This window comes from Hipposideros armiger, unplaced genomic scaffold, assembly GCF_001890085.2.
Source record: "Hipposideros armiger isolate ML-2016 unplaced genomic scaffold, ASM189008v1 scaffold_54, whole genome shotgun sequence".
Lineage (NCBI taxonomy): Eukaryota > Metazoa > Chordata > Mammalia > Chiroptera > Hipposideridae > Hipposideros > Hipposideros armiger.
This window is the reverse complement of record NW_017731404.1, coordinates 792,878-819,743: the sequence shown is the minus strand read 5'-3', so window position 1 is coordinate 819,743 and position 26,866 is coordinate 792,878. Positions and strand designations below refer to the sequence as shown.

At 45.8% G+C, this 26,866-nt stretch overlaps 1 protein-coding gene across 2 annotated transcripts; it reads left to right on the top strand.

The window, feature by feature from the left end:
• Window positions 1–369: 369 nt before the first annotated feature.
• ZNFX1 (zinc finger NFX1-type containing 1) lies at window positions 370–25,923 on the top strand. Of its 2 annotated transcripts, XM_019640934.1 has the most exons (14): window positions 370–509; window positions 2,228–2,390; window positions 4,681–6,486; window positions 10,866–10,997; window positions 12,382–12,530; window positions 13,778–13,927; window positions 14,989–15,103; window positions 16,190–16,437; window positions 17,911–18,050; window positions 19,041–19,195; window positions 19,578–19,723; window positions 21,240–21,350; window positions 21,686–21,781; window positions 22,422–25,923. In XM_019640934.1, exons 2-14 carry the CDS (start codon window positions 2,330–2,332, stop codon window positions 24,861–24,863), a joined length of 5,751 nt encoding a protein of 1,916 aa, XP_019496479.1. In that variant the 5' UTR covers window positions 370–509; window positions 2,228–2,329; the 3' UTR covers window positions 24,864–25,923. The 2 variants fall into 2 exon arrangements, with proteins under 2 accessions (XP_019496479.1, XP_019496480.1); XM_019640935.1 differs by lacking the exons at window positions 370–509; window positions 2,228–2,390 and adding an exon at window positions 2,407–2,713.
• The last annotated feature ends 943 nt before the right edge of the window (window positions 25,924–26,866 follow it).

The following is a 26,866-nucleotide window of genomic DNA, read 5'->3' as shown; positions in this document are numbered from 1 at the left end:
CGGGAAATGTAGTCCACCAGACTATCTAATGGCTGTCAAGGCGCTAGCTCCGCCTCCTTCCCCGTTCACACTGGGGCCGCCCGGGCTCGTCGGCCTCGCCGCCATGTCGCGCTTCACACGCACCAAGAAGCCCTCCGGGCCCCCCCTCTTTCGGGGCCGGCTGAGGCCTGCAGCGGCCTCGGTTGCCGTGAACCTGCCCTCTGCAATCCCCTCCCCTCGGCCCCGCCCGCCCGAGCCCGCCGCGGGGAGCTGAGGCGACGCCCGCCCGCGCGTCCGCCCACCCCGGCCAGAGGGCGGGGGCGCCGGCCGTGCCCGGGCCGCTCCTCCTCCCCCGCCTCCCCCTACGCCTCCCCCCGCCGCCGCGTCCGCCTGCCCGGCCCTGCCCCCCGCCCTGTGTTTGCGAGGAAGGGAAACCGAAAGTGCGCGGCGCCGGGTGGAGCCGCGGACCTGTCGGGTCCCGACCCACAGCACCCGGGGGCGGCGGCGACGAGCAGACGGGCTGGAACCAGGTGAGTGACCCTCGCCACCCGTCCCGGGCGCGCACCTGCTTCTGCTCCCGCGACCCCCGGCGCGCACGCCGCCCCTCCGCTGCCACTGCCTGCGCTTCTGCCCGGGCGCCCCGCCTCAGCGACCCCGCCAGCTCCTCACCCCCATCACCCCCCTCGGCGCCCCATCACCCCAGCGCCCCTGTCACCTCTGACACCCTCCTCAGCGCCCCCATCATCCACCTGAGAATCCCCGTCCCGTCCTCTCTCCTCGGCGTCCCTATCACCTCAGTGCCCGACACCTGCATCCCCTCACCTCTCTGCTCCACCTCGGGCCCCCTCTTCACCTCCTCTTCTCCCCGCTCCCCTGCTCTGCCCCCAGGGCCTCCATTATCCTTCTAGAGCCCTCCATCAGCACCTCCACCTCTGGCCTCATCATCGCGCTCTCCTCTGCCCCCTACCCCCATCTCTAGCCTCCCTTGCTGCCACCGCCACCCTGTTCATCGTCTAGCGTCCTCACCTCCTCATTCATCCCACATCTTCTGCGAAGCACCCTCCGCACCTAGACTCCCCATCACTTCAGCAAGCACCCCCGGCCGAGCCCAGCCCCCTCCTCCTTCCTGAGGCCCCATACCCCTCCAGCTCTCCCCTCCTGCCACCCCCTGCCTCAGCCTCCTTTTTGATGCCACCACACTGCCCTGGCTCCCACGGGACCCCATGTGCCCATCACCACCCAGTGGGCTCCCGGGTGACTTCTCCATCCTTTCTTATGCGCGCTCAGAACCCTGGAGACTTGCCCCTGAAACCCGGCGCTGCCTCTTGCTTCACCCTGGTCATCAGCCTTCCCCTGTAATCGGATCCCTGTACCAGCTTGAACATCGCTGGTTTTCTTCTTGCAGCCTTTGAGGACTTGATTCCCAAAGAAACCCACTTCGGTTTGCTTTTTGTCATAGCGTTTCCTGTTCCGCTCTGCTCCTCCTTTTCCTTTGCCATTGTTTTTCTTTCACATACAATTTTGAGCTCCTGTTTTAGTCTTTTTCAACAAGAGGACAAAGGAATTTTTCTCCTCAGATCATTTTTTAAATAATAATTAAAAAAAAAGACTATAAACATTGAACCTGTGCCATGATGAGAGCTGGCATTGATAACGCTGAGCGGGGAGATTCGCCAAAAATACTGCCAGCAGGAAGGAAAGGGACTTCTTTTTCTGATGAGGGTAATAAAAGCTATTCCTCAAATCTATTCACATTTTCCAACCGTGAATATTTTAAAAAAAAACTCAGTGAGATGGACAGTCTCAAAAAATCCCCATGCTTTTTTATTTTTTTTATTTCCCTAGTTCAACCCACATGATGTGTATGAGTTAGACTGAGAATTTCCCTTAAACGGGCTTCCTCTTCCTCTTTCTCTCCTGGCAACAATGTCTGCTTTATAGCAGAGGAAAATGAAACCTAGCAACAGACTAAGTCACTTGGCTAAAGGCATAAACCAAACAGTAGTTTTTAATGGGAAATGATGACATTCCCTCTATACTGAGAAAGTGCAAGGATAAAGATAAGGGGGAAAGTTAACCCCTTGAGATCACCTAAATTGTGAATTTAATGTTTTATATCATAATTGGACATTCATAGAGTTGGACACTTGTGCCCATGTTTAAAATTTGTGTTTAACTCTTAGTTAACGAATCATTAAGATGTAAAGAGAGGGATTGGCTTGATGTTGTTTTGGCTTTTTTCTGCTAGGTGCTGTGTTTTGAGAGTACTAATAATAATAACGCTCAACCTGTGGAGATTTCCAGATAACTGAAAGGAACGTGAACGTGGAAGAATTCAGGTGACTCAGAAATGGAGGACAGAAGACCTTGTCCAGATGCCAGGCCCAGGAATCCTCATACCAACCACAGAGGTGGGCAAGGTTTTCTAACTAATGGGAAGGAAATTGAGTTCTCTATGAATGAGCAGACCCACCTAAGATCAGCTGCATCTCTCAAGTAAAGAGTGGCTTGTTCCTTAGCTACAACACTATTGACTGAAAAACAGACAGCCCTCCCCTTTCCCTAAGGGAGCTGATGAACGGGTGTAATTCACTTGAACAAAGATAAGGATGAGGTGTCAGAAATGGAAATAACACTCTGGTTGAAAGCAACACTATCCTATAGAAACATAATGCAAGCCAAAACCGTAAATTAAAATTTTTCTAGTAGCATCGTTAAAAGCAAAGAGAAACAGGTGAGATCCATTTTTTTAATTTACTATTAATTTAATGAAATTTGATAATTTGGTATTTGTCTTATTTAAGCCAATATATTCAAGTAATATATTATTGTAATTGAATATAGAATTTTATTATAGTACTTTAATAATTTTAATATTTTATTTACCTCCCAATATTCAAATATTATCATTTTAAGATGCTATCAGTATAAAAAAATTGAATGAGACAGTTAACTGTTTTTGGTATTAAGTCTTCAAAAGTCTATGTGTTATTTTACACATCTTATTTTAGACTAGTTACGTTTAAGATACTTAATAGCCACACATAACTAGTGCCTATGTATTTGATAGCCTGTGTCTAGAGTCCTAGCCACCAAAGCAGTTAGTTCCAAAAGCTTTACTCTACTGCTGTGATTGTTCTGTTTCCTTAGAACTTTCTAAAACAAAACCAAATGGATTCTTGCTTTTCCCTAAGTTGGCAACATGTTGTCTGAGTTTTAGCCGTGGAACAAATGAGGAAGAAGTGTAGCATTTTGATCTGTGTGAATATTGAAACAATGAGAAACAACACAATTTTCCTTTTTCCAAAACATCTAGTCTTCTAATCAGATAAAAATATTAAAAGTAGGACTTTCTTCTGATAACTTGGGAGTTTGGAAAGTAAATATGAAAGTAACAATTATAAAAATTTAGAGTTCAGTAGTACAGTATTTATATTTTACCATATGTTGCTTTATGTTGCCACATTAAAATTTTCTTTACAAAGTGCAAAACTAGGAAAAACATACATAAATGAATTTAGCATCTGCTGTCATGAAGTGGAATGATCATCTTGAATATGATGTGCGTTTGAAACTTTCAAAACATTTTTTATCACATCATTATATACAGTCTTATTTTTTGTTTGTTTTTAAAATCTCCAAGTCATTCGGCAAAGTTGGATCCGCTTCAGAATCAGTTTAGAGGAAAGGAAAGTGAAAAAAACTGGACTTGGGTATGTTGGCCAAGGTCACTTATGAAATGTGTGGCAGATCAAGGAAGACAAGTTTGGCTTCATCCACGGGGTGAAGTTAGCTTTCCTATGTGTACCAGGTGTGTCACCTCCCTCCCCCAACACCTCTTCTGAGGGTTGGTAATAGATAAATACTATGTAAATGAACTCGTGTTGCATAAAGGAGGAAAACAAGTTTCGTTTTTCAATTTGCTCAAAGTTTGACTTTCATTTTTCAGTTTCCTTCACAGACTATTAGTTAGCTCAAAAACATCCTTGTAAAGGAAGCCCCACGTTCCCCTTTGCCACCTGATGCTGGGCAAAGTTTCAGAAGCATTTCCCTTTATAGTTTTATCCCACTTGATGCCTCTGTTGCTTAGAGGCAGAACCCATGGCTCTAGAAATCTATAGTCAATAGAAAATTATTACTAGTGCTATTAGTAATGACTAACATTAAGGAGAGCTTTTTATGTGTCAGATACTGCACTATACTAAGCATTTTACAAATATTTAATTTTTACAACAACCCATATACTGAGGCTTAGAGAAATTATACAACTTGTGAGGAAATGCCCAGGTCAAGATTTGAACCAGGTCTGTTTGGCTCTGAAACTGATGTGCTGACTGTTGTTTGGTACTGGCAAGAAACTAGAAGTAATGAGCTGATCTTTTTGATCCTCTGAAATCCCAGCTTATGAAGATTAAATGATAGACTGCGAGTATTTGTTCTCTAATATGTATTAGGCACTCAGCAAATGTTTATTCCTTTTCCCTTTTTGCACCCTCTGAAAAAATATTTTCATAATATATATGGCAACACAGTAATCTATTTTACATTTATTAAATGACTTGGTCAAAAACCTTTTTTTCTCTCCCATTGAAACCTAAGCTCCTTCGTTGTTTTTGAAAATGAGAGCATGTTCATTGCTGTCCTACTGGATTTCCTTGCACCTTGATTTTTGTGCTTACGCAATATTCCCATTGTGTTTAGGGCCTATGGATGGAGAATTACCACCGAGAGCTAGGAATCAGGCCAATAATCCACCAGCCAATGCCCTCAGAGGAGGAGCCAACCAGCCCAGAAGGCTTCCTAGGGCCTACTATCCTTTTCCTTTCCGACAAAGAGAAGAAAGATTTGCAGTCATGGGCAGGAACCCACATCAAGAAAGGAGAAACCATGAGGGGCATGCCCGTGATGAACCTAGAGGCCAAAGACATGGTCAGGAGAATGACACTAGGCGGCGAAATGGCAACCAGGAGGAAAGGAACCGCAGACCACCATGGTCTGATGAAAATTTCCAACAGCGGTGGAGCCCCCACCAGAAGCCCGCAGAACAGCCACAGCAGATGAAGAAACTGGGCTACAAGTTCCTAGAAAGTCTTCTGCAGAAAGATCCCTCCGAGGTGGTCATCACGCTTGCCACAAGTGTAGGGCTGAGGGAGCTCCTGTCTCATTCTTTTATGAAATCCGACTTCCTTGAGCTCATTTGCCAGGTTCTTCGGAAGGCTTGCAGTTCCAGAATGGACCGCCAGAGTGTTCTCCATGTCCTGGGCACATTGAAGAACTCAAGATTCCTCAAAGTCTGCCTGCCAACTTACGTGGTAGGGATGAGCACTCAACCCGTGCCCGACATTCGAAACCAGTATCCAAAACACATTAGCAACATCATCTCCCTCCTCCAGGACCTCGTAAGCGTCTTCCCTGCCAGCTCTGTGCAAGAAACTTCCATGCTCATTTCCCTCCTGCCAGCTTCTCTTAACGCGCTGAGAGCCTCTGGTGTTAACATAGAAGAGGAGACAGAGAAGAACCTGGAAAAGGTGCAGACCGTCATCGAACATCTGCAGGAAAAGAGGCGAGAGGGCACTTTAAGAGTGGACACCTGTACTCTAGTAGAGCCTAAGGCGGAAGACCATGTTGAGAGCTACCGGACCATGCCCATTTACCCCACCTACAATGAAGTGCACTTGGATGAGAAGCCATTCCTTCGCCCCAACATCATTTCTGGAAAATACGAGAGCACTGCTGTCTATCTGGATACCCACTTCCGACTGCTGCGAGAAGATTTTGTCAGACCCCTACGAGAAGGCATTCTGGAACTTCTCCAAAGCTTTGAAGACCAAGGCCTGAGGAAGAGAAAGTTTGATGACATCCGAATCTACTTTAATACCAGGATTATCACCCCTATGTGTTCATCATCAGGCATTGTCTATAAAGTGCAGTTTGACACAAAACCGCTGAAGTACGTTCGCTGGCAGAATTCCAAGCGATTGCTCTATGGGTCCTTGGTGTGCATGTCCAAGGACAATTTCGAGACATTTCTTTTTGCCACTGTGTCTAACCGGGAGCAGGAAGATCTCCGCCGGGGAATTGTTCAGCTCTGCTTCAATGAGCAGAGCCAACAGCTGCTAGCAGAGGTCCAGCCCTCTGACTCTTTCCTCATGGTGGAGACAACCGCATACTTTGAGGCCTATAGGCATGTCCTAGAAGGACTCCAGGAGATCCAGGAGGAAGATGTCCCCTTCCAGAGTAACATTGTGGATTGTGACTCTCATGTGAGGGAGCCAAGGTACTTGCTAATGGGGGGCAGATATGATTTCACTCCCTTAATAAAGAATCCCTCGGCTACTGGCGAATCTCTGAGGAACACCGAGGGCTTGAGACGTCCCAGAGTTAATGTCTTAGACCTCAGCCAGTGGCCCTCCAAAGAAACCCTGAAGTTGGATGACTCTCAGATGGAAGCCTTGCAGTTTGCTCTCACAAGGGAACTGGCTATTATTCAAGGACCTCCTGGAACAGGTAAGAGAATTTTTCAGAGCACATGTCATCTGCCCTATGAGATAGGCAAGGGAGGCTTGACTCTAGGTTTCTAGAATGTCTTGATTAGATACATTGCCCAGAAACGGGTATCAAACTTGGTTATAGCTGCTTATGGTGATTTTTTTCCAGTGGGTACCCATTGGTATGCATAGTAATAAACCAAAACACAAGGTTAGAAACGACTGCTAGGGGTCAAACTTTGGAAGATGCATTACCTCTGCTTCATCAAAGTCTCCATTAATTTGTTTGATTTTATATTACTTAAATAATACCTAGTACAGTAGGTCCTCAACATTTCATTCAACATCATTTCGTTATAACATTGATGAGAGAAAAAAAAATGATTCCCGGCCGGGGCCAGTGTCTGTGTGGAATTTGCACGGTCTCCCCATGTCTGTGTGGGTTTTCTCCAGGGACCCCAGTTTCCTCCCACATCCCACAGATGTGCACGTGAGGCTCATTGGCGTGTCTGCATTGTCTCCGTCTGAGTGTGGGTGTGTGTGATGCGCCCTTGATGGAAGGGTGTCCTGGCCCAGGGTGGGTGCCCGCCTTGCTCCCTGAGCTGCTGGGACTGGCTCTGGCCACCCGCAGCTGGAACTGGAATGGGGGATTGGAAAAGAATGGTCAGATGTGTTTTTATTCCTCTTCCTTAAATGTGCCTACAGCTCGTATTTACTTCAGCATTTAATATTAGAAGCGTTTGGGGCCTGTATTTAGAAGTTTGGTGAAGTTTGTGACCAGGAAGACGCCGTAGGAACTTCACTCTTGTTTCTGTCAATTAGCCTGTGGTCAGTTGGTTATATGTCGTTTTGCTTCAAGTCGCAGTTTTCAAGAACGTGTCAACAACATTGAGGACTTACTGTATATAATGGCACTGTGTGCCAAGTCCTGATTGACATGCTTTACATATGGTGAGCTCACTGCAGCCTCACAGCAACTCTGTGAAGCAGAAACCATTCCATTTTACAGATGAAAAAAACTAAGGCAAAAAAAGGTTGAATAATATGTTGACACACAGATGGTAAGTGACAGGAACTTGAACTCAGGCAGTTGGCTCTAGAGCCCTGGTTTCCATATCTACCACACTATACTTGCTGCTCATGGAAATATACCTCCCTACACCCGTCTTCCCATGTGCCATTCTCAAATCCTACTCTGTGTGATAACTACTATTAGCAATTTGATGTGTATCTTCCCAGATGTTCTCCAAGGTTAATACTGACATACCTTTTTGTCTCTATGTGTATTTCTGTGTTTACATATATACATGTACACTTTCTATTTTTTCAATGACAAAAATGGGCTCTACATATTTGTCTATAATTTTTATGTTAATATATATAAAACATGTTTCATAAAACAACATGTTATAGACATTTTTACATTCATTACACTACAGTCACATTTAGAAATGTACCTCACTCTTTTTACTATGACTGCATTCACTCTAGGGTATGAATGTACCTTTTTTTTTTTTTTTTGGTATTCCAGGGCCGTAATAAGTATCCATATAAGTATCCATATATCTATATCTGTGTGTGTGTTTGTGTGTGTGTACGTGTGTACCTTTGGGTACTCTGCTTATTATTATTTCTGTAACTTTTTCTCCTAAATTGGGAATTCACATTAATTAGTTATAGTAGATACAACTAAATTATCTTCCCAAAAAAATATACAAAAACAAAACCAGGAAGAAGTCTCTTTAAAAAAACTGATAAAGTAATGGCAACTCATGATAAAAAATTAATGTAACAGTTGGAAAGTTCTTTCTGATAAGAAACACCTAAAGGATGGAAAACTATGCATAATTAAAGTGATGTTTTGAAGGCTTAAAAAAAAATGTACCAATTTGTATCCTACTAAGGATGAATTAGTGTTCCCATTTGCTTACATCCTTTCCAGCATTATTATATGTCATCAATCCTTTTTACTGATCAGTTTTTGCTGACCTGAGAGGTTAAAATTTTTGGCTCATTAATTTTAATTTTATGTTTTAATAAAAAATAATTCAAAATTTTAAAAAATCCCTGTCTCCCTCCTCCCACCATCCCACTCAGTTCCCTTCCCTAAAGCAAACCATGTTATTATTTTCCTGTGTATCCTTCCAGATATATTCTATGAATATTCAAACAAATGCATATATTTCTTTCCCCCTACTTTTTTTTTTTAACACACTATGCTAGAAATACTCTTCTGCATGTTTTCTTTGCTCACTTGTAAAATACCTTGGTGATCTTTTCATATTGGTTTGTAAGTAGTTTACGTGACTTTTGTTTACATGACTACGTTATATTCCATTGTTTGGATAGCTCATAACCTCTTTAACTAGTTCCCTGTGGAAAGATTTACTAATACAGATAATATTTCAGTGAATAGCCTTGTTTGTGAGTCATTTCACACACAAACAGTATATCAAGAAGGAAAAAAAAAATGTGTATCCATAGGAGAAATTCCTAACTGAATTCATAATTTTAATAGAGATTGTCAATTTACTCTCTGGAAATGTTGTTAATTTGTATTTCTTTAAGAGTAAGCTTAAATATTTTTCTTGTGTTTATTAGCTATTTATATTACTGCTTCTGTGGCTTGCCTCTTTGAATTTGTCCATATGTCTACTGAATGACTTTTCTTATTGATTTGTAGGAGCTTTTTGTATATTCATAATATTTATGTTGCAAATAATTTTTCCTGATGTTACCACTTGAATTAGGACTTTTTAGTTTTAAGAATAGTAATCACTTCAGGCTAGCTCAAGACAGACAGACAGACAGACACACACACACACACACACACACACACACACACACACACACACACACACACCTACTTGGAAAGAGCCTCCCTCTGACTATAAGGGGTGGTAGTAAGGAGGTTGAAAATCCCCAAAAGTATTATTCTAAGGGGAAGGCAACAGTGAGAGGTGATAGAGTAAATATTGAATTATAAAGATTTTCTTTCCTCCTGAGGTTCTCTTTATCCCTCTAGTCCTCCAAACTAGAAACTCTAAAACCTCTCCCCGGTCTGCCTGCTTATGTCGTCTATACTGCTGGAGCCAGGCCTCAGTCATCACTCACCTGGAAGAGGGCAGAAACCTCCCAGTTAATACATCCCTATTCACTCATGCTCACTCGTACTCAGTTGTCACCTCCACAGGGCAGCCTCTGCTTGTAACTTCATTAACTAGACCAGAATCCCAATTATATGTTTTCTTGGTATCATGTATTTCTCATTTCCCACATTTATGGTTTTACATTTGTTTGTGAGATTATCTTTCTACAAGCCTGTAAGGTCTAGAAAAATAAGAACCATGGGCGTTTTGCCCACTTTTATTTCTTGCACCTAAACCAGTGCCTGACACCTGTTAGATATTCAATACATATTATTGGTGGGGGCTGGGGGAGGGGGAGGTGAGAAGGAAGAAAGAAATCCTTACTTACACTATACTGAAATCTTTGATTTTTTTGTATCACTTCCTCACTCAACTTTGAGTTTTTCGAAGACAGTGGCTACATTCTCAGCCAGACACAATGTAAAAATTTAGCTGTTTGTTATTTATTAACGGACATTTGCTAATGCGCCCGTAACTCTTAACTTCAATGTTGATTTCTATGAGCTTTTCCCTCCTATCACAAAGGCAAGTCTACTATGGTATATTAACACCATTTCTAAATAATTTGTCACATGAGATTGGAAACAAATTATATGCCCATCAATAGAGAATTGGCTAAAAAATTATCTTACTGCTGTGAAAAACAAAAAGAGGATTCTTTTTATGTACTGATAGAGAACTATCTCCAAGATGCATTAAGTGAAAAAAGCAAGATGTAGAACAGTGAAAATAGTCTGCTACTATTTGTATTCAAAAGTGGGGGGAAGGGGGAGGCTAGAAAAAGACTTATGTATTTACATTTGTTTATATGTGCATAGAATTACTATCTCTGGAAAGTTGCACAAGAAACTGGTAACATTGGTTGATTCTCAGAGAGGAACTGGGTGGCTGGGGGACAAGAATGAGAGGGCTTTTCCTAATATACCCATTTGAGCTTCTTAGATTTTAAACCATCTCAATGTATTACCTTAAATTTTTTAAATATAATAATTTGCTGTAAGTCGTTAATTACTCATTTTTGTAAGTCTCTAAGTTTTTGTTTTTGTTTTTTGTTTTTTGTTTTTTTTTTAGCTGGGCCATCCTGCCACCTGTTGGCAGCTCAGCAGCAGCTCAGCTCGGGCCCATGTGGGAATCGAACCGGCGACCCTGTTGCTCAGAGTTCACACTCTTGAGCGAGCTCTTCACCAACTGAGCCACTCGGCCAACTCATCTCTCAATTTTTTAACTCTCCTTTTTTTCCTGTTTCTAGGCAAAACCTATGTGGGCCTAAAAATTGTTCAGGCCCTTCTAACCAACGAGCACGTTTGGCAAATTAGCCTCCAGAAGTTTCCCATCTTGGTTGTGTGTTACACTAATCATGCTTTGGACCAGTTTCTGGAAGGTAATGTCTGTTGGCACAATTGTTCTCTGTCAAGACATTTATAATTAAACCATCAGCAACTTCAGTAGCTTTCTATAGCTCTTTGAATAAAGCCCAAAGTCCTAACTGTGACCTGCAAGGCTGTGTGTCATCCACTCCAGCCTAACTCTGAATGAACCTCATCTGCTGCCTCTCCCCTTGTTCTCCTCAACTCTAGCAGCACTGATTGTCTTCAATTCCTTGAATTCTTCAGCTTCACCCTCGGCCCATGCTGTTCCCCCTGTCTCGAATGCACTTTTTCTCTCTAACTCTCTCTCCATCTCACACCATCCAGCCTGGTTGGCTCCAGCTCATCAGGTTTCACTTTAAATCTCTCTTTATGTGGACTTTTCCTATTGCCCCTAGACAAGGTTGAGTCTCCTTTTGTAATTTTTCTTTAGAGATTTAGTACATATATAACAATTTATTTTTATGTGGCTCTAACCTACACTCTGTAAACACCATGAGGGTCAGTCCTATTTCTTGCTATATTCACAGATCCTGGCACATACTACACACTGAAAAAAATACTAATTGTATTAATGAATAAATACGTATATGTTTTTCCTTTTGTTTAGAATATTATTTTCCATTCTTCTTTTTTAAAAGTTAAACCATTTTTTTCAGTTATAATTGACATACGATACCCTTTCTTCTCTATCCTCCTTTCACCTGAGACTTCTTATTCTGGGAGTCTCAGTTTAAATATTAGATCCTCAAGAATTAGACCCCTACCCATCCAAACTAGGTAAGGTCCCCTGTTACATACTTACAGCATCATGTACTTGTAGGACTTACTGCATTTTTGCTAATATGATAAATTACTAAAACTTATATTCTCTGCTAGACTGGGCAATGTGAGAACAAATTAGAAACAGTCTGTTTTCACCACTATATCTTCAGAACCTAGCACATGTCTGGCAGTCAGTAAATGTATGTAGAGTGAATAATAGAGAACATTTACTAAGAGCTTACTTTGTGCTGGGTCCTACCTAGGAGCTATAAAGATACTCATTTCTACAGACTAGAGCCCTATCAGGAAAGCATTACTGTCTTCAAATCTCAGATGAAGAAGCTGAGGCTAAGCACTTGCCCCAGGTTACATAGCAGTAAGGTGTGGAGCCAGTAAGCTGGGTCCCCAATTGTCTGATTTCAAAGCCTATGCTGTTCAGCACCACACTTTACTGCTCCACAGGTCACATCATCTCTGGGGCCTTCTTGCTCCTTAATGGGGTAGATTTCTTGTAAACACCAGTTTGTTCCCTAAGGGACCAGCTGAGACAACACCCAAAACACATACAGCTCTCACCTGAGAGAATCCAGCATAGCTCCTTTCAACTCTGCCGTGTTCCACTTTGCTCCACAGGCATTTGCAAGTGTCAAAAGACCAGCATCGTGCGGGTAGGTGGAAGGAGCAACAGTGAAATCCTAAAGCAGTTCACCCTGCGGGAGCTGAGGAACAAACGGGAATTCCGCCGAAACCTCCCCATGCACCTCCGAAGGGCCTACATGAGTGTGAGTCCCAGCTGTGGCTGTCCAGGTGGCTCAAGCGGGAACCAAACCAAACAAGATAGCACTGGCCGTGTGGGTATGCAGCCCAAGGCAGATAGGGAGACTCCACAAAGCTGGGAAGTACCCAGGTTCATTCCAGCATTACATTCTGTTACACCCATGATGTGACCTTTGCCCTCATAATCCAAGGGAAAGCAAGGGCACACTGCCCCCTCCCAGCCCCTGCCAGGACCTTAAGGCTCCTCCCCCAAACTCCCCATAGCACTCCCGCTTACAGCTTATTGACCAGGGAACTATCCTTAGCTGGTCAGAAATGTGCCCAACCAAAAACTTGGCGTTCTTACTGAAGATAAAAGAAGTCTCCACCACAGTATCCTTGGCCTGTTTTTCTGTTGTATTATTTGTTTCCTTTTCTTACTGATTGGTAGGAATCTTTTAGACATTTTAGATACTAACCCTTCAGTTTTTTTGTGTGTGTGGTTTTTTTTTTTTTTTAAGATTTTATTGGGGAATCGGGGGAAGGGGAACAGACAAGTTGCTGTTGTTTTGTTCTTCAGTCTAGTTTTGGAGGATGTTGCTTCACTGGCCCAAGTTGGCACCATCATTGCACTCTTCCCGGGTGAGGTAGTCACTCACTGGCCATTGGATGGCCACTCACAGCAGCTCACAAAAGCTCATGCCTGCTGCTGGCCAGCCCCGCTGCAGCCTACGCCGTCGCCGGCGACTCACGGCAGCCCGGCTGCAGGTTGAGCCATTGTTCAGCATCTTAGCTGTGGAGGGCAGTGTCACTGGCCCTCACATGTGGGATCCGAACCAGGGCCCTCTGGCGTCCCAAGCCAGTTCTTAACCAACGCGCCACTCGGCCGGCCCAACCCTTCAGTTTTAAGATCATAGCAATGTGCTTTGGGAAATTGGTTTGTTAACTGGTCTATTTAGTCTCCCTTCCTGCTATTCCTGTCTTGGTTTCATTTTCTTTCAAGGCAGGGATGAGTTTGGGGGATGATGCTACTTCCTCATCATCTCTTTGCCTCTGTTCTTTTTTTTTTTTTTTTAATTTTATTGGGGAACAGTGTGTTTTTCCAGGACCCATCAGCTCCAAGTCAAGTAGTTGTTTCAGTCTAGTTGTGGAGGGCATACCTCAGTGGCCCCTGTGGGAATCAAACTGGCAACCTTGGTATTATGAGCACTGCACCCTGCGCTCTAACCACCTGAGCCAACCAGCCATCCCTCTTTGCCTCTGTTCTTGACAGATCATGACACAAATGAAGGAGTCAGAACAGGAGCTGCGTGAAGGGGCCAAGACTCTGGAGTGTACCATGCGTGGCGTGGTACGGGAACAGTACCTGGAGAAGTACATTTCCCCCCTGCATTGGAAAAGCCTGGTGAATGGACCAGTACAGGTAGGGGTCATCCTGGGGGATCGCAAGCATCTCTCTTGCCTCAGGACTTAGAAGGAGCTTCCAGCAGAAGCAGCAGCCCAAAGCATTAGCTGTTTGCTGATCTGATGCTGCCACGTCATGTTAAAAGTTCTTTTCATGAGGAAAGGCAGCTGAGTATACTAGCCAAGAAAGAAGCTCTGGAGCCAGCCTCCTGGGCTTGAATCCTTGTTTTGCTCTGGGCAAGTTACTTAGTTTTCCTGTGCCTGTTTCCTATTTTGGAAAGTGGGGATGATGACAGCATTAAATCAAACCATACAGAGTTGCCAATATTTGTAAATTTGACTTGCAAAAATGGCAGTTTCTTACAGATCTTACAGATCTCATAGGGTTGTTATTTGGATAAACAAGTTAATATTTGTAAACCTCTTAACTTAATAAATGTGCTATAAGTGCTTATTAGATGAAATGATATAACAAGACAACATAGCACATAGAGAGCCTGGGGGGGTCAACAGACCTGAGTCTCACACACTGATTGTGTGACTTGGGCCAATGTGAGCCTCAGGTCCCTCAACAGTTACACAAGGATAATAATAACGCCTGCCTTCAAAGGCTATTATGAGAAGTAACTGACAACGATCTCTGTAGAGTGGCTGGCCGGGACCCAGTGAAACGGTAGCTTTATTATCATGGGGTTGGTGAATTCCAGGGTGACAAACCCCAAAGCCTAACGGGGTCAATCAGTCCCCATAAATGACTGGCACAGGCTAGATGTGAGACATTGGGAAGTAGAGAAGACTCTGGCAAACTGGAAAAGGGGTGGCAGTAACCCACTTCCAGCCATTTGTTGCCACTTAGGAATGCAGGCCCGTTGCTGCCATAGCTCCTGATTTTGTCAAGAGAGGCAGGAAATTTTTAGTTTTAAAATTCTATGCAAGTCATATTAAATGATCCAATTGCCCAAAGGTTGCCCTTTTGCAGCCTCTAAATTTTAAGCGAATTACTTTTGATCCACTAAGGAGACCTTTCCTTCACACTGGTTGTCATAGAATTCTCATGACTGGTAACTCTTCCTTCCACAGGACAGTGAATGGGTTTGTTTCCAGGGCTGGAAGCATTCCATGATGCTGGAGTGGCTGGGTCTGGGTGTCGGTTCTTTCACCCAAAGTGTTGCTCCAGTGGGACCTGAAAATATAGGTAAGAAGTGCATCTCTAGCTAGAATCACAAGTTAAGGTGTAATATGGCAAAGAGCAGAAGAGCAGGACTTAAAAGTCATACCCAGAATATGTAAAGAGCTTTAATCAGAAAAGACAAATAATAGCTTAACAGGAAGATAGATAAAAGACTTTTAACAGGCACATCACAAAATGGGAAATCCTGATGGTCAATAAACATATGAAAAGTACTCATTAGAAACTAGAGGAATTAAAACCATAGTGAGATACTATTATGTACCCACCAGATTGGCAAAAATTAAAAAGTTTTACATAATCCTGCATTGACAAGAACGTGGAGCAGGGGGAACTCCGGTGCACTGCGAATGGGCATTTTAATTGGCACAACCACATTATGATAATAGAAAAAACAAAAAGAACGGAAATGCCCATCAATATTTGTACAAAGCATGGATCAATTACAGTCTATTCAGGTAATGAAATACCATAAAACGGTGAAAAGGAACGAATTATAGGATATATGACCACATACATGAATCTCAAAAACATGCTACATGAAAAAGGCAAGGTATAGGAAAGTATATGCAGTATGATTCCTGGTATATAGAGCTCAAAGTCAAGACTAGACAAGGTGTCGTTTAGAGGTGTATATACATTATATATGTGGTATGTGGTAAAGTTGGTTCTTTTTTTAAGGGAGGAATGAGGAATACAAAATTTAGGTTAGAAGGGCCCACAAGGGTCTTCAAAGAAGTTGGTAATTTTCTGTTTCTTAAATTGGGTGAAAAGTACCTGGATGCTCCTTTTATGTATTTTTATTCTTTAAATTGCACATTTACACTGTATACCCTTCTTGTATGTGTTTTTGATATCAGTAAAACCTTTCTTAAAAAGGCATACATTCATATGTTTTTTTTTAAATGTAACAGAAAGGTATATAAAGACCCTCAGTCTGTCTCGCGTCTCATCCTCCCAGTGTCCCTCACAAGAGGTAACCACTGAAACCCCTTGAGAATGTCTTGATCCAGCTAAGTTCCTGTCGGTGCTCTCTCGCATCCTTTGGCTTCAAGAGTGTGCATCCCTGTCCTGTGTGTCTTCCTCTCTCAGCCCAGGCAGAAGGGGAGGAGGAGGAAGAAGGAGAAGAGGAGGGTTCACTGATTGAGATCGCAGAGGAGGCTGACCTGATCCAAGCAGACCGGGTGATTGAGGAGGAAGAGGTGGTGCGGCCTCGGCGGCGGAAGAAGGAAGAGAATGGCGATGTCCAGGAATTAGCTAAAGTGCTTCTGGCCATGGGGCTAGACAACTGTGGCTCCGGGCCGGCCGCTGGGCAGGAGCAAGCTGCAGGAGAGTGGGAGGTACGCTTGCTTCCTCGGGGCCCCTGAAAGCCCTGACAGAACGGAAAATGGGTGTGCAGTGATCACTGCCTGGCAGGTGCGGTCAGGCTGCTGAAATAGGCTTACAGGCACCTGTTCTGACTGAAGATAGCCCCTTTCTTTTCACCCACTTCTGCTGCAGTGTATTCACTTCATCCTCAAAATTAGCTGAATTTACCCGTTTTACAACCAGATTCTAGTGTAAGATGGGCCCAGTTCCCAAGAGTATAAAAATGGTGGCCCTTCAGAGGGGCCCTGGCAAGAAATGTCAGAAAGACAGGAAGCTGGTATCCAAGTGCTTCTCTTAAACTTTCAAAAGCATAAAGCACATATGGGTCAGATTAAACACGGTCTCAGTTCTTAGTGCTTGCATGGATGTTCTCTTCTACAAACTAGAAACTGCAAACAAATCTGAGGATTTTAGAGGATCCAAGTAAAATGGAATGAAGCAAGCAATACAGGCTGGATGGGATACTTCATTCGCCCTGGAATTTGACATTTGTCCTAAAGCCAGAAGCATGTGACTACCCGGATGTCTCCGTGTGGACTTCCCCTCTGCTCCTTCTTTTGGTGGAACCCAGTGGTCCTCGGCATTTGTTATGCGTTACTATGACAGTAGAGGACTAAATACTCCTAATAACATTTTGTGAACCCCAGTGTTAATTTAAGGGACTTCAAAGGGCAACTTTGGGTGCAGTTTTTTTCATCAGTCTGATTGACGGCTTTGAACCTGATCTCTTAGTTCAATTCAACATCACTGTATATGATGAGCGGAGTCCTGATCCCAGTACTTGAAAGCGTGGATTGGGCATCTCCCTGCCACATGGCCTCAGGAGGAGTTGGTTTGTTTGGTTTTGAAGTGGAGGGAGTTCCATAATATTGTGACTCATGGCCTCGGAGTCAGTGACACAGCCAGGGGAGAGCACTTTCTCATAAATGGTACCTTTAACCCACTTGTTAAAGGTATTATCACAATGTGACGGGGTTAAGACCATATTAGTAGGCCCTGTATGGCATTCAACTATTTTCATGACACATATTTTAGGAATAAGAAACAGACTCTGGTCAAAATATGTTCAATAATAACTAGTGCCAGCACTATTCTAAGTGCTTACTGTGTGTTTTACTCCTTCAGTCAATCTGACATCCCTGTGAAGAGGTACTATTACTATTCCCGTTTTATAGAAGGGATGTGGAGGCCCATAGAGGTTCAGGAACTCACCTTTGGTCCCACAGCTAATAAGAGGTCGGTGGGGCTTTGAATTCAAGCACACTGGCTCTAGAGCCCTCATTTAGCCACTCTGCAGTGGAGTGTTGGTTGAGCGAGTACGAAACACTTAAAGAAGTTCATCAGAAGTGGCAGCCCTTTTTGATGTGCTATGGCCCCCACTTTGGGCTTAGAAGAGGGTCCACCTCTGCTCAGATGGTGACCCTGGCTGGTATTGATGTCTACAGATGCAGCGTAGCCAGAAAAAGAAAATGACGAAGAAAGTGAAGGCTGAGCTTCGCAAACTGAACGCCATGACCGAGGCGGAGGCCAATGAAATTCAGGATATTTGGCGGCTGGACCTGAATTCTCGCTGGCAACTTTACAGGTACCGTGCTCAGCCCCCACCTACCCCAGCCAGCCCATGTAATTTCCCCAGGGGGTTCCTTTTCTGCTCGTGGATCATAACCCCTCCACCGTCATCCATAATGTTAACTGATGACCGAGCACCCCTGCTGAGCTGAGTGCTGGGGATGTAGCCATGGGATAGAAGACACGTGGCTCTACCCTCGTGGAGTGTAGTCTATCCAGGGAGACAAATTAGTTCATTCCACAAATAAAAAGTTACAAGTGGGCATAAACACTAAGAAAGAAAAGAGCAAGGAGTGCCAATAATATTAACACGGGATCTGAGCTGGTCTGAGGTATCCCGGAAAGTGACATTGGAGGCAAGACCTGAAAGAGGCGTGGGTATTAGCAAGGCCAGCAGGGAAGGGGGGGGCAGATGAGATTGCAGGGACTGCAGGGTAGAGACTTGGAGATGAGCGGGAGCCTATCTGTTTAAGAAATTGAAAGAAGGCAGTTAGCTAGCGTGGCTGTGGCTCAGAGAAACGAGTCAGGCCAGAGAGGTGGGCAGGGGCCAGACTGTGCAGGGCCTCAGGGCTCTGGTGAGGGCTGAGAGTATCAAGAAGCCCTTGGAAGGTTTTACAGCAGAGTAGTGACATGATCGGTTTTACTTGTAAAACAAGACTGGGGAGGATTAGGGGAGGGGAGGAGACAGCCAGAGATGGGGCCGGGAGAATTCGTGAGAAACTTTTGGGAGCTTTTGAAGTTCCTTACTCTCTTCCCAATATTTAACCTCTGTTCTTTATCCCACCCCTTTCTTTAGCTCCTGACCACTTATGTACAGGTCTCTACACATCTTTTTGTTGGGCATTTTGGACTCTTGTGTCCTTGTACACCTGGGTCTCCTCCCTCTCTGGCCTATAATAAAAGCCCAAGGGTCTAGGTTCCTCTTCACACACACGGCACAGTGAGGAGGGTTCTTGCACCTTCTCAAAGAGCCCGCGGCTTCCTCTACCTGGTTCTTCACCTTTAGGCTGTGGCTCCACATGTACCAGGCCGACACCCGCCGAAGGATCCTGGGCTATGAGCGCCAGTACCGCACGTCAGCAGAGAGAATGGCTGAGCTGAGACTCCAGGAAGACCTGCACATTCTGAAAGACGCCAAGGTCGTAGGAATGACAACCACAGGTAAGGAAACACGGGGAAATTTAACCTGCCCCTGCCACCCCCTTCAGTGCCAAGCTCCTACCAGATTATCTAGGACAGGTAAAGGGAAGCTTCTTCAATAGGTTAGAGGAAACTACCATGAAAATCTATGAAAGCAAGCAAGCATATTTAGGGAACTGTTAGTGAAATTCACCCACTTGCTCCTCTTGCTTTTGGAACCTTCATAATGACCACTGTGGGCCTGGTGCCCTGCAGACCATCCAGCAGCACTTGTTGTCACTCAGTAGTCACCACGGCCCGGGATGAAGATGAGGACTTAGATGTCACAGACCCAGACACCCGGTGGCCCAGTGGGTCCAGTGCATCTTCTCAGAGGAGCCTGTTTCTTCTCTCTTGACTTGAGGTGCTGCCAAATACCGCCAGATTCTACAGAAGGTGGAGCCTCGGATTGTCATTGTGGAAGAGGCTGCCGAAGTCCTCGAGGCCCACACCATTGCCACACTGAGCAAAGCTTGCCAGCACCTCATTCTGATTGGGGACCACCAACAGGTAGGGCAGGAGCCCCTGGAAGATTGGCGTGCTCTCTGAGGGGTGGAATTAGTCAGGAAGACCCTGGCCTCTGCTTCGTCAGCCCTCAAGCCTAAGTCTGGCTTTCTGTGATTCCTTTTTCTCGCACCCCACCCCCCATGTTCAACCTCAAAGTAGATTCTCTTAGACCTGCAATGCACTGTAGAGGTGGCATCATCCATTTCATCTGTTCCCTCTGCTACTTTTCCTATCCACCATGGCCTTTTTTTTTTTTTAATTGGGGAATTGGGGGAGGGGAACAGCTCTAGGGAATTGGGGGAAGGGGAACAGACAAGTTGCTATCCCTTTTGTTCTTCAGTCTAGTTGTGGAGGACGTTGCTTCACTGGCCCAAGTTGGCACCATCATTGCGCTCTTCTCTGGCGAGGCAGATCAGTCGCTGGCTTCTGGACGGCCGCTCACTGCGGCTGCTGGCCGCTCACTGCGGCTGCTGGCCGCTCACGCTGGCTGCTGGCTACACACGGTAGCCCATGGCAACCCACTGCCATAGGGGCTGCAGCCTACGCCGTCGCCGGCGACTCACAGCAGCCCAGCTCCAGGTTGAGTTGTTGTTCAGCATCTTAGCTGTAGAGGGTAGTGTCACTGGCCCTCATATGTGGGATCCGAACCGGAGCCCTCTGGCATCCCAAGCCAGCTCTTAACCATCGCGCCACTCAGCCGGCCCACCACCATGGCCTTTTAAGTGGACGATTACAACAGCGTGTTTCCCATCCCCCCTGCTTCCCTTTGTACCAGCCTCTAATCCATTCTTCATAAAAGAGGCAAAGTGAGTTTTTAAAAAATAATTAACTAAATAAATCAGATCATGTCACTCCCCAGCTTAAAACTCTCCTGTGGTTTCCCATTGCACTTAATATAAAAACCAAGGCTCTTGGGTGACCAGTTAGCTCAGTTGGTTAGAGCGTGGTGCTGATAACACCAAGGTTGCCAGTTCGATCCCCACATGGGCTACTGTGAGCTGTGCCCTCCCTGAAAGGGTCAACTGTGCCACTGTAGCATGAAAGCAATGTGTAACCAATGACCATGTCTGTTCCCCAATAAAATAAAAAGAAAAGAAAAAAATCAAGCTTCTTAAAGTGGCCTACAATATTCTCAGGGCTCACCTGCTTCTCTGACTACCTCCTGCTACCATCGCATTTGCTGTCTGTGCTCCCACCCCCGTCCTTCCTGCTCCCTCTCATGGCTTGCTTTTCCAATGACTGGCAACTTCCTCCATGCTGCCATCAACTCGGATGTCACTTTTCAGGGAGGCCTATCTAAAGAGCCCTCACCCCTGGGCACTCCGTCACATCCTCATTATTTCTTGCCCTCATGGCCTTTAGCACACTTTAATCCTTAGCCTGTCAGCACCGAGACCAGTGTCTGGCACATGGAAGGCACTGGAAAAACATATGATGGGTGGGTGGATCGATGGATGGATGGATGGGTAGATAAAGTACGTTTTTAGTAGAGAATCCTCAGCCATGTTTCTCTTCTCAGCTGCGCCCCAGTGCCAATGTGTATGATCTGGCCAAGAATTTCAATCTTGAGGTGTCCCTCTTTGAACGGCTGGTGAAAGTAAACATTCCATTTGTCCGTCTGAACTACCAGGTGAGAAGCTGGGTCTCTGTTATTACGAAATGTCTGGGAGAAGGCTCTAGGGAACCTCCCAACTGCCAGCAAGAAAGTTCTCATAAAAATAACAACTGGTTTAGTAAAGAAATGACTCTGGTGTCCGACTCATTTTGTTTTCTGTTGTAAAATACCACGAGATCAGCCTGTGTTGAGTTTGTGTTGGATGAAGGAGTTGTTTACATTCTGCTCTTTTTTCCTTATTATGCTTTTCAAGTGTTACCTCCCCAGATTTTCCACCAGCAACCTAATCTTTAGAAAACTGTCCATTTGTTCTCTGCCCTGTTTCTGATGACATACATGTCTTGTTGCAGCACCGCATGCGCCCTGAAATTGCCCGACTTTTGACCCCCCACATTTACCAGGATCTGGAGAATCATCCCTCTGTTTTCGAATATGAGAAGGTTAAGGTGAGTCAGCCCTGCCTCATCTTTCTCTGCTGTTGTCAGAAACCTAGGAGGCGGTATTTCCTTCAGGATGAAAAAGGGCTTTTCAGAAGGTTGTTAAGAGGAGGAATAGTACAGAATTGGAGAATACATACCTGGGTTTTTTAATCCCAGCTCTGCCAGTTAGGAGCTGTGTAACGTTTTAGCACATTATGTATCAGTTCTGAGTGTTAGGATCTTCTTCCTACACAGTGAGAATGATGGTTGCTGCCTTACAACATTGTTGCATCAAAGGAGAAAATGGGTCAAAGCAGTCAGCACAGTAGAGTGCTCATAAGTTAGCTGCGCTCTCATCGTCTTCGTCATCAGAGCTGCTGCTTGTTCCCTGGCTATAATGGCTGCATTGTTGTTGGCTATTATAAATACTGAAATCAAACAAATATCTTGAAAACTGAAATAGACATGAATTCTTTAGCTGCCAAGGCCCCCAAATAAAGCACCTGGTGACCAACTCCAGAATTAAAGATTGTGGCACAGAGTATCCAGAAAGCCTTCCAAGGTCTCTTTTTGCAATAGGGTCAGTGGCCAGTGCACCAGTGCACGTGAAAAGAGAAAAAACTGCCACGAGTGAGCCTTCTAACCTGTCACTTCTTTTCCCTTCCAGGGGGTCTCTTCCAACCTTTTCTTCATAGAACACACCTTTCCTGAACAGGAAATCCAAGAAGGCAAAAGCCACCAGAACCAGCACGAGGCTCGCTTTGTGGTGGAGCTGTGCAAGTACTTCCTGTGCCAGGAGTATATGCCCTCCCAAATCACCATCCTCACCACCTACACCGGGCAGCTGTTCTGCCTGCGGAAACTCATGCCAGCTAAGACGTTTGCTGGGGTCAAGGTCCATGTGGTGGACAAGTACCAAGGGGAAGAGAATGACATCATCCTGCTCTCACTTGTGCGGAGCAACCAGGAAGGAAAGGTAGGTTTCCTCCAGATACCCAACCGCATCTGCGTGGCCTTGTCCCGTGCTAAGAAGGGGATGTACTGCATCGGAAACATGCAGATGCTGGCCAAGGTGCCCTTGTGGAGCAAGATCATTCACACTCTTCGAGAGAACGATCAAATCGGCCACTCGCTGCGGCTGTGCTGCCAGAACCACCCCGATACCCACACTTTGGTATCCAGTGCAGCTGACTTCCAAAAAGTGCCCGAAGGAGGCTGCAGCCTACCCTGTGAGTTCCGGCTGGGCTGTGGGCACGTCTGCACCCGTGCCTGCCACCCCTACGACTCCTTGCACAAGGAGTTCCAGTGCCAGAAGCCATGCCAGAAGGTCATCTGCCAAGACGGGCATCGGTGTCCCCTTGTTTGCTTCCAGGAATGTCAGCCTTGTCAAAAGAAGGTGCCCAAAATCATTCTTCGGTGTGGCCATGAACAGAAGGTCCCTTGCTCCATGCCTGAGTCAGATTTCTGCTGCCAAGAGCCTTGCTCCAAGGTCCTGAAATGTGGGCACAGATGCAGCCATACGTGTGGTGAGGACTGTGTGCGGTTCTGTTCACAAATGGTCACCGTGACACTCAAGTGTGGACACAACCAACAGGTGAAGTGCGGTAATGTGGAAGACATCATGTATGACATGCCAGTCAAGTGCACCACCAAGTGTGGCACCATTTTGGACTGTGGGCATCCTTGCCCTGGCTCCTGCCACAGCTGCTTCGAAGGGCGCTTTCATGAACGCTGTCAGCAGCCCTGCAAGCGTCTGCTCATCTGCTCACACAAGTGCCAGGAGCCATGCATCGGTGAGTGCCCGCCCTGCCAGCGGACCTGTCAGAACCGCTGTGTCCACAGCCAGTGCAAGAAGAAGTGTGGGGAACTGTGCAGCCCCTGCGTGGAACCCTGTGTTTGGCGCTGCCAGCATTACCAGTGCACTAAACTCTGCTCTGAGCCCTGCAACCGACCCCCATGCTACGTGCCTTGTACTAAGCTCCTGACTTGTGGCCACCACTGCATTGGTTTGTGTGGGGAGCCATGCCCCAAGAAGTGCCGTGACTGCAACCAGGAAGAAGTCACCCAAATCTTCTTTGGGTTTGAGGATGAGCCTGATGCCCGCTTTGTGCAGCTAGAAGACTGCAGCCACATCTTCGAGGTGCAAGCCCTGGACCGCTACATGAATGAGCAGAAGGATGATGAAGTTGCCATCAAGTTGAAGGTGTGCCCTATCTGCCAGGTGCCCATCCGCAAAAACCTGAGGTATGGAACCAGCATCAAACAGCGGCTGGAAGAGATTGAAATTGTCAAAGAAAAGATCCAGGGCTCAGCCAGGGAAATTGCAACCAGCCAGGAACGACTGAAGGCCGTGCTGGAGGGCAAGAGCCTCCTCCGCCGGCTGCTTCCTGACGACTTCCTGATGTTGAAGGAAAAGCTGGACCAGAAGAACCTGTCAGTGAAGGACCTGGGCCTTGTGGAGAATTACATCAACTTCTATGACCACTTGGCTGGACTATGTGATTCCCTGGAAAGGGTGCATGTCTCAGAGCAAACGAAAGTGAGGACTCGACTAGACCAGGTCCACGAGTGGCTAGCCAAGAAGCGTTTGAGCTTCACCAGCCAGGAATTGGATGACCTCCAGAGTGAAATTCAGAGGCTCACTTACCTGGTGAATCTCCTGATGCGCTGCAAGATGGCGGAGGGGAGAGTGAGTGGTAGCATAGCAGAAGAGATCGGCAGAGTCCGGAAGATCCTTGAGAGAACATGTAAGTTCACCCAGGAGGACGAAGAGCTTGTGCAGAGAAAAATGGAAGCTCTGAAAGCCAGGCTTCCGTGCTCTGGCCTGGGCATCTCAGAGGAGGAGCGCGTCCAGATAGTCAAGGCCATGGGTTTTCCTCGTGGCCACTGGTTCAAGTGTCCCAATGGCCACATCTATGTGATTAGCGATTGCGGGGGAGCCATGCAGAGGGGCACATGTCCTGAATGCAAGGAGGTAATTGGGGGCACGAATCATACTCTGGAAAGGAGCAACCAGCTTGCTTCTGAGATGGATGGAGCCCGGCACGCTGCCTGGTCCGACACGGCCAACAACCTGATGAACTTTGAGGAGATCCGGAGAATGATGTAGGAAGAGGGCACGCCGCTGCCGTCTGCCTCGGCCCCGTGTGGCTGGGCCGGCTCCCTTGTGGAGGAACCGGCTTGTTTTTTATCGTCCTTCAGTCTTAGCACCTATTTAAGAATATACTTTTAGGGCTTGCCCACATTTGTTTCTAGATTTATCCCTGCGCTAGAATAAGCACTTTATCTCCAGAACTGAGAGCAAAGTTAACAGATTTCTCTTTTTCTCCCCTGCAAGTTAGTGGACAGACTCCCTGGAGCATGTCTGGGGCCACATTCTTGGGCTACAGAGTGGTACCTCTGGCTCCCAACTTGGTCAGATGTTTTTTCTGCAGGGCTCCAGGGGCAGAGTATGAGCTCAGTGAAGCAGGCCCAGTCTGAGTGCCAGGCCCTAACTTGCAGACTTTCATTCTAATAAACAGAGGCCCCGAGGAGCTGTCTGTGAACTGCTTATCCTTTCTAGGAGCACAAGAATCCCTCTTGCCCTTCCCCTTGGGCACCCTCACTCCAGGCGATGGAGGCATATGATAAGACAAAGACTTTGACTAACAGTGACCCAGTTACATATTCACTAAGAGTGGGGAAAGTGTGACTACCCACAGCTGGGGGCTTATGCAAGAGGCCCAGGCTAACTAAGGAGTGATCCCCCGTACCCTTTCCTGTGACTTCGCACTTTGGGATGGTGGAGGTTTCTTGGCCTGCAGTAGAAAAGGTTCAGTAGTTCCCCAGGGCCCTGAATGGAACTGAATTCATATTTGGTACCAACAGCGCCCATCCAAAGTGTGACCCTTTATCCTAACACCGTCTGTTGCAGCTTTTGCCTGGGCATGGTTAGCATGCCAGCAGCTTGTGCAGGCCCCAGACCCATGCCAGGAGCCAGCGCCCCCAGGCCCACTGCCTGCGTACATACTCAGTTCAGTGTTCCCTAGAACAGACAGGTAGGTCTTTCTCAGGTCTTTCTAATGTTGGCAAGAAAAATGTCCCTTTCCTATGTATGCATTTCCTTTTTTGTCTTTACTATGCACTTTAGCTTATAAAGCCAATTAATAAAAATGGAGAAAAATCTGTGATCCACGTTTGTCCTCAACTGGTAGAAGCAGCACTGGCGGTTTGATACTGAGGGTGGGAATGGAGGCACTGCCTACAAGGCGGCCATTCTTTTGTTTCTGTGGTTGGGGTTTTTTTATGTAGGTGGTGAGTCATTTTTACTCATGGGAGAAAAAATTTGTTCAACCTGTACAAAAGGGTATATATATTTCAAGTTTCTTTCCCCAGAGGCAGCCCTGTTTCAATAGCTTCATGAGTCCTCCCAGAGATGATGTGTGCGTATCAGGGTATAGCCCAGCTCGACACTTGGCTTTTTTAGCCTAATGACCTAGTCTAGGGACCTTGCTGTAAGCACATACAGGTGGTAAGTCTGAAATGAATAGCTTGGAGCATACTCTTCAATGTTGAGGGGATATGCTACTAGATAACACTAACTTTTTAGCTGGGAGGGGGCTTCTTTGTACTCCTTGAAATTTATATGACAAACTACAGTTTTCTCAAGGGGTGCCCTGTAGCTTTCATCTAATTCTCAAAGGGACCTGTGATTCAGAAAAGTATGAGAACCACCATTCTACAGGGTAACATGGTGGAGCTAACTTATCTGGGGACTCCTGTCCTTAAGCTTCCATCTCTCCAGTAGCACTTCCACACCCTAGTTAAGAGTTAGGGTGTGGGTTCAGGTAGACCCCGGTTTCAAAAATCTGTCCAGTGGAAAGGCACTCCATCTCTCCAAGCCTCTGCTGCTTTATCTGCAAAATGGGGATAACAGTACCTGCCTCGGGGGTGTAGTGAATTGAATGAGACAGTGCTCAATACACAAAATGTTTGGTACACAGCTGGTGCCAAATGAGTGATAGCTTTTAGGTCTAGGATATCAACAGAAGAGAACTTCTAGTAAGAACGTCCTCACTCCACATCCGGCTTCTCTACAAGCACAAAGATGCATTCCAGGTAATGTGGCCGCGC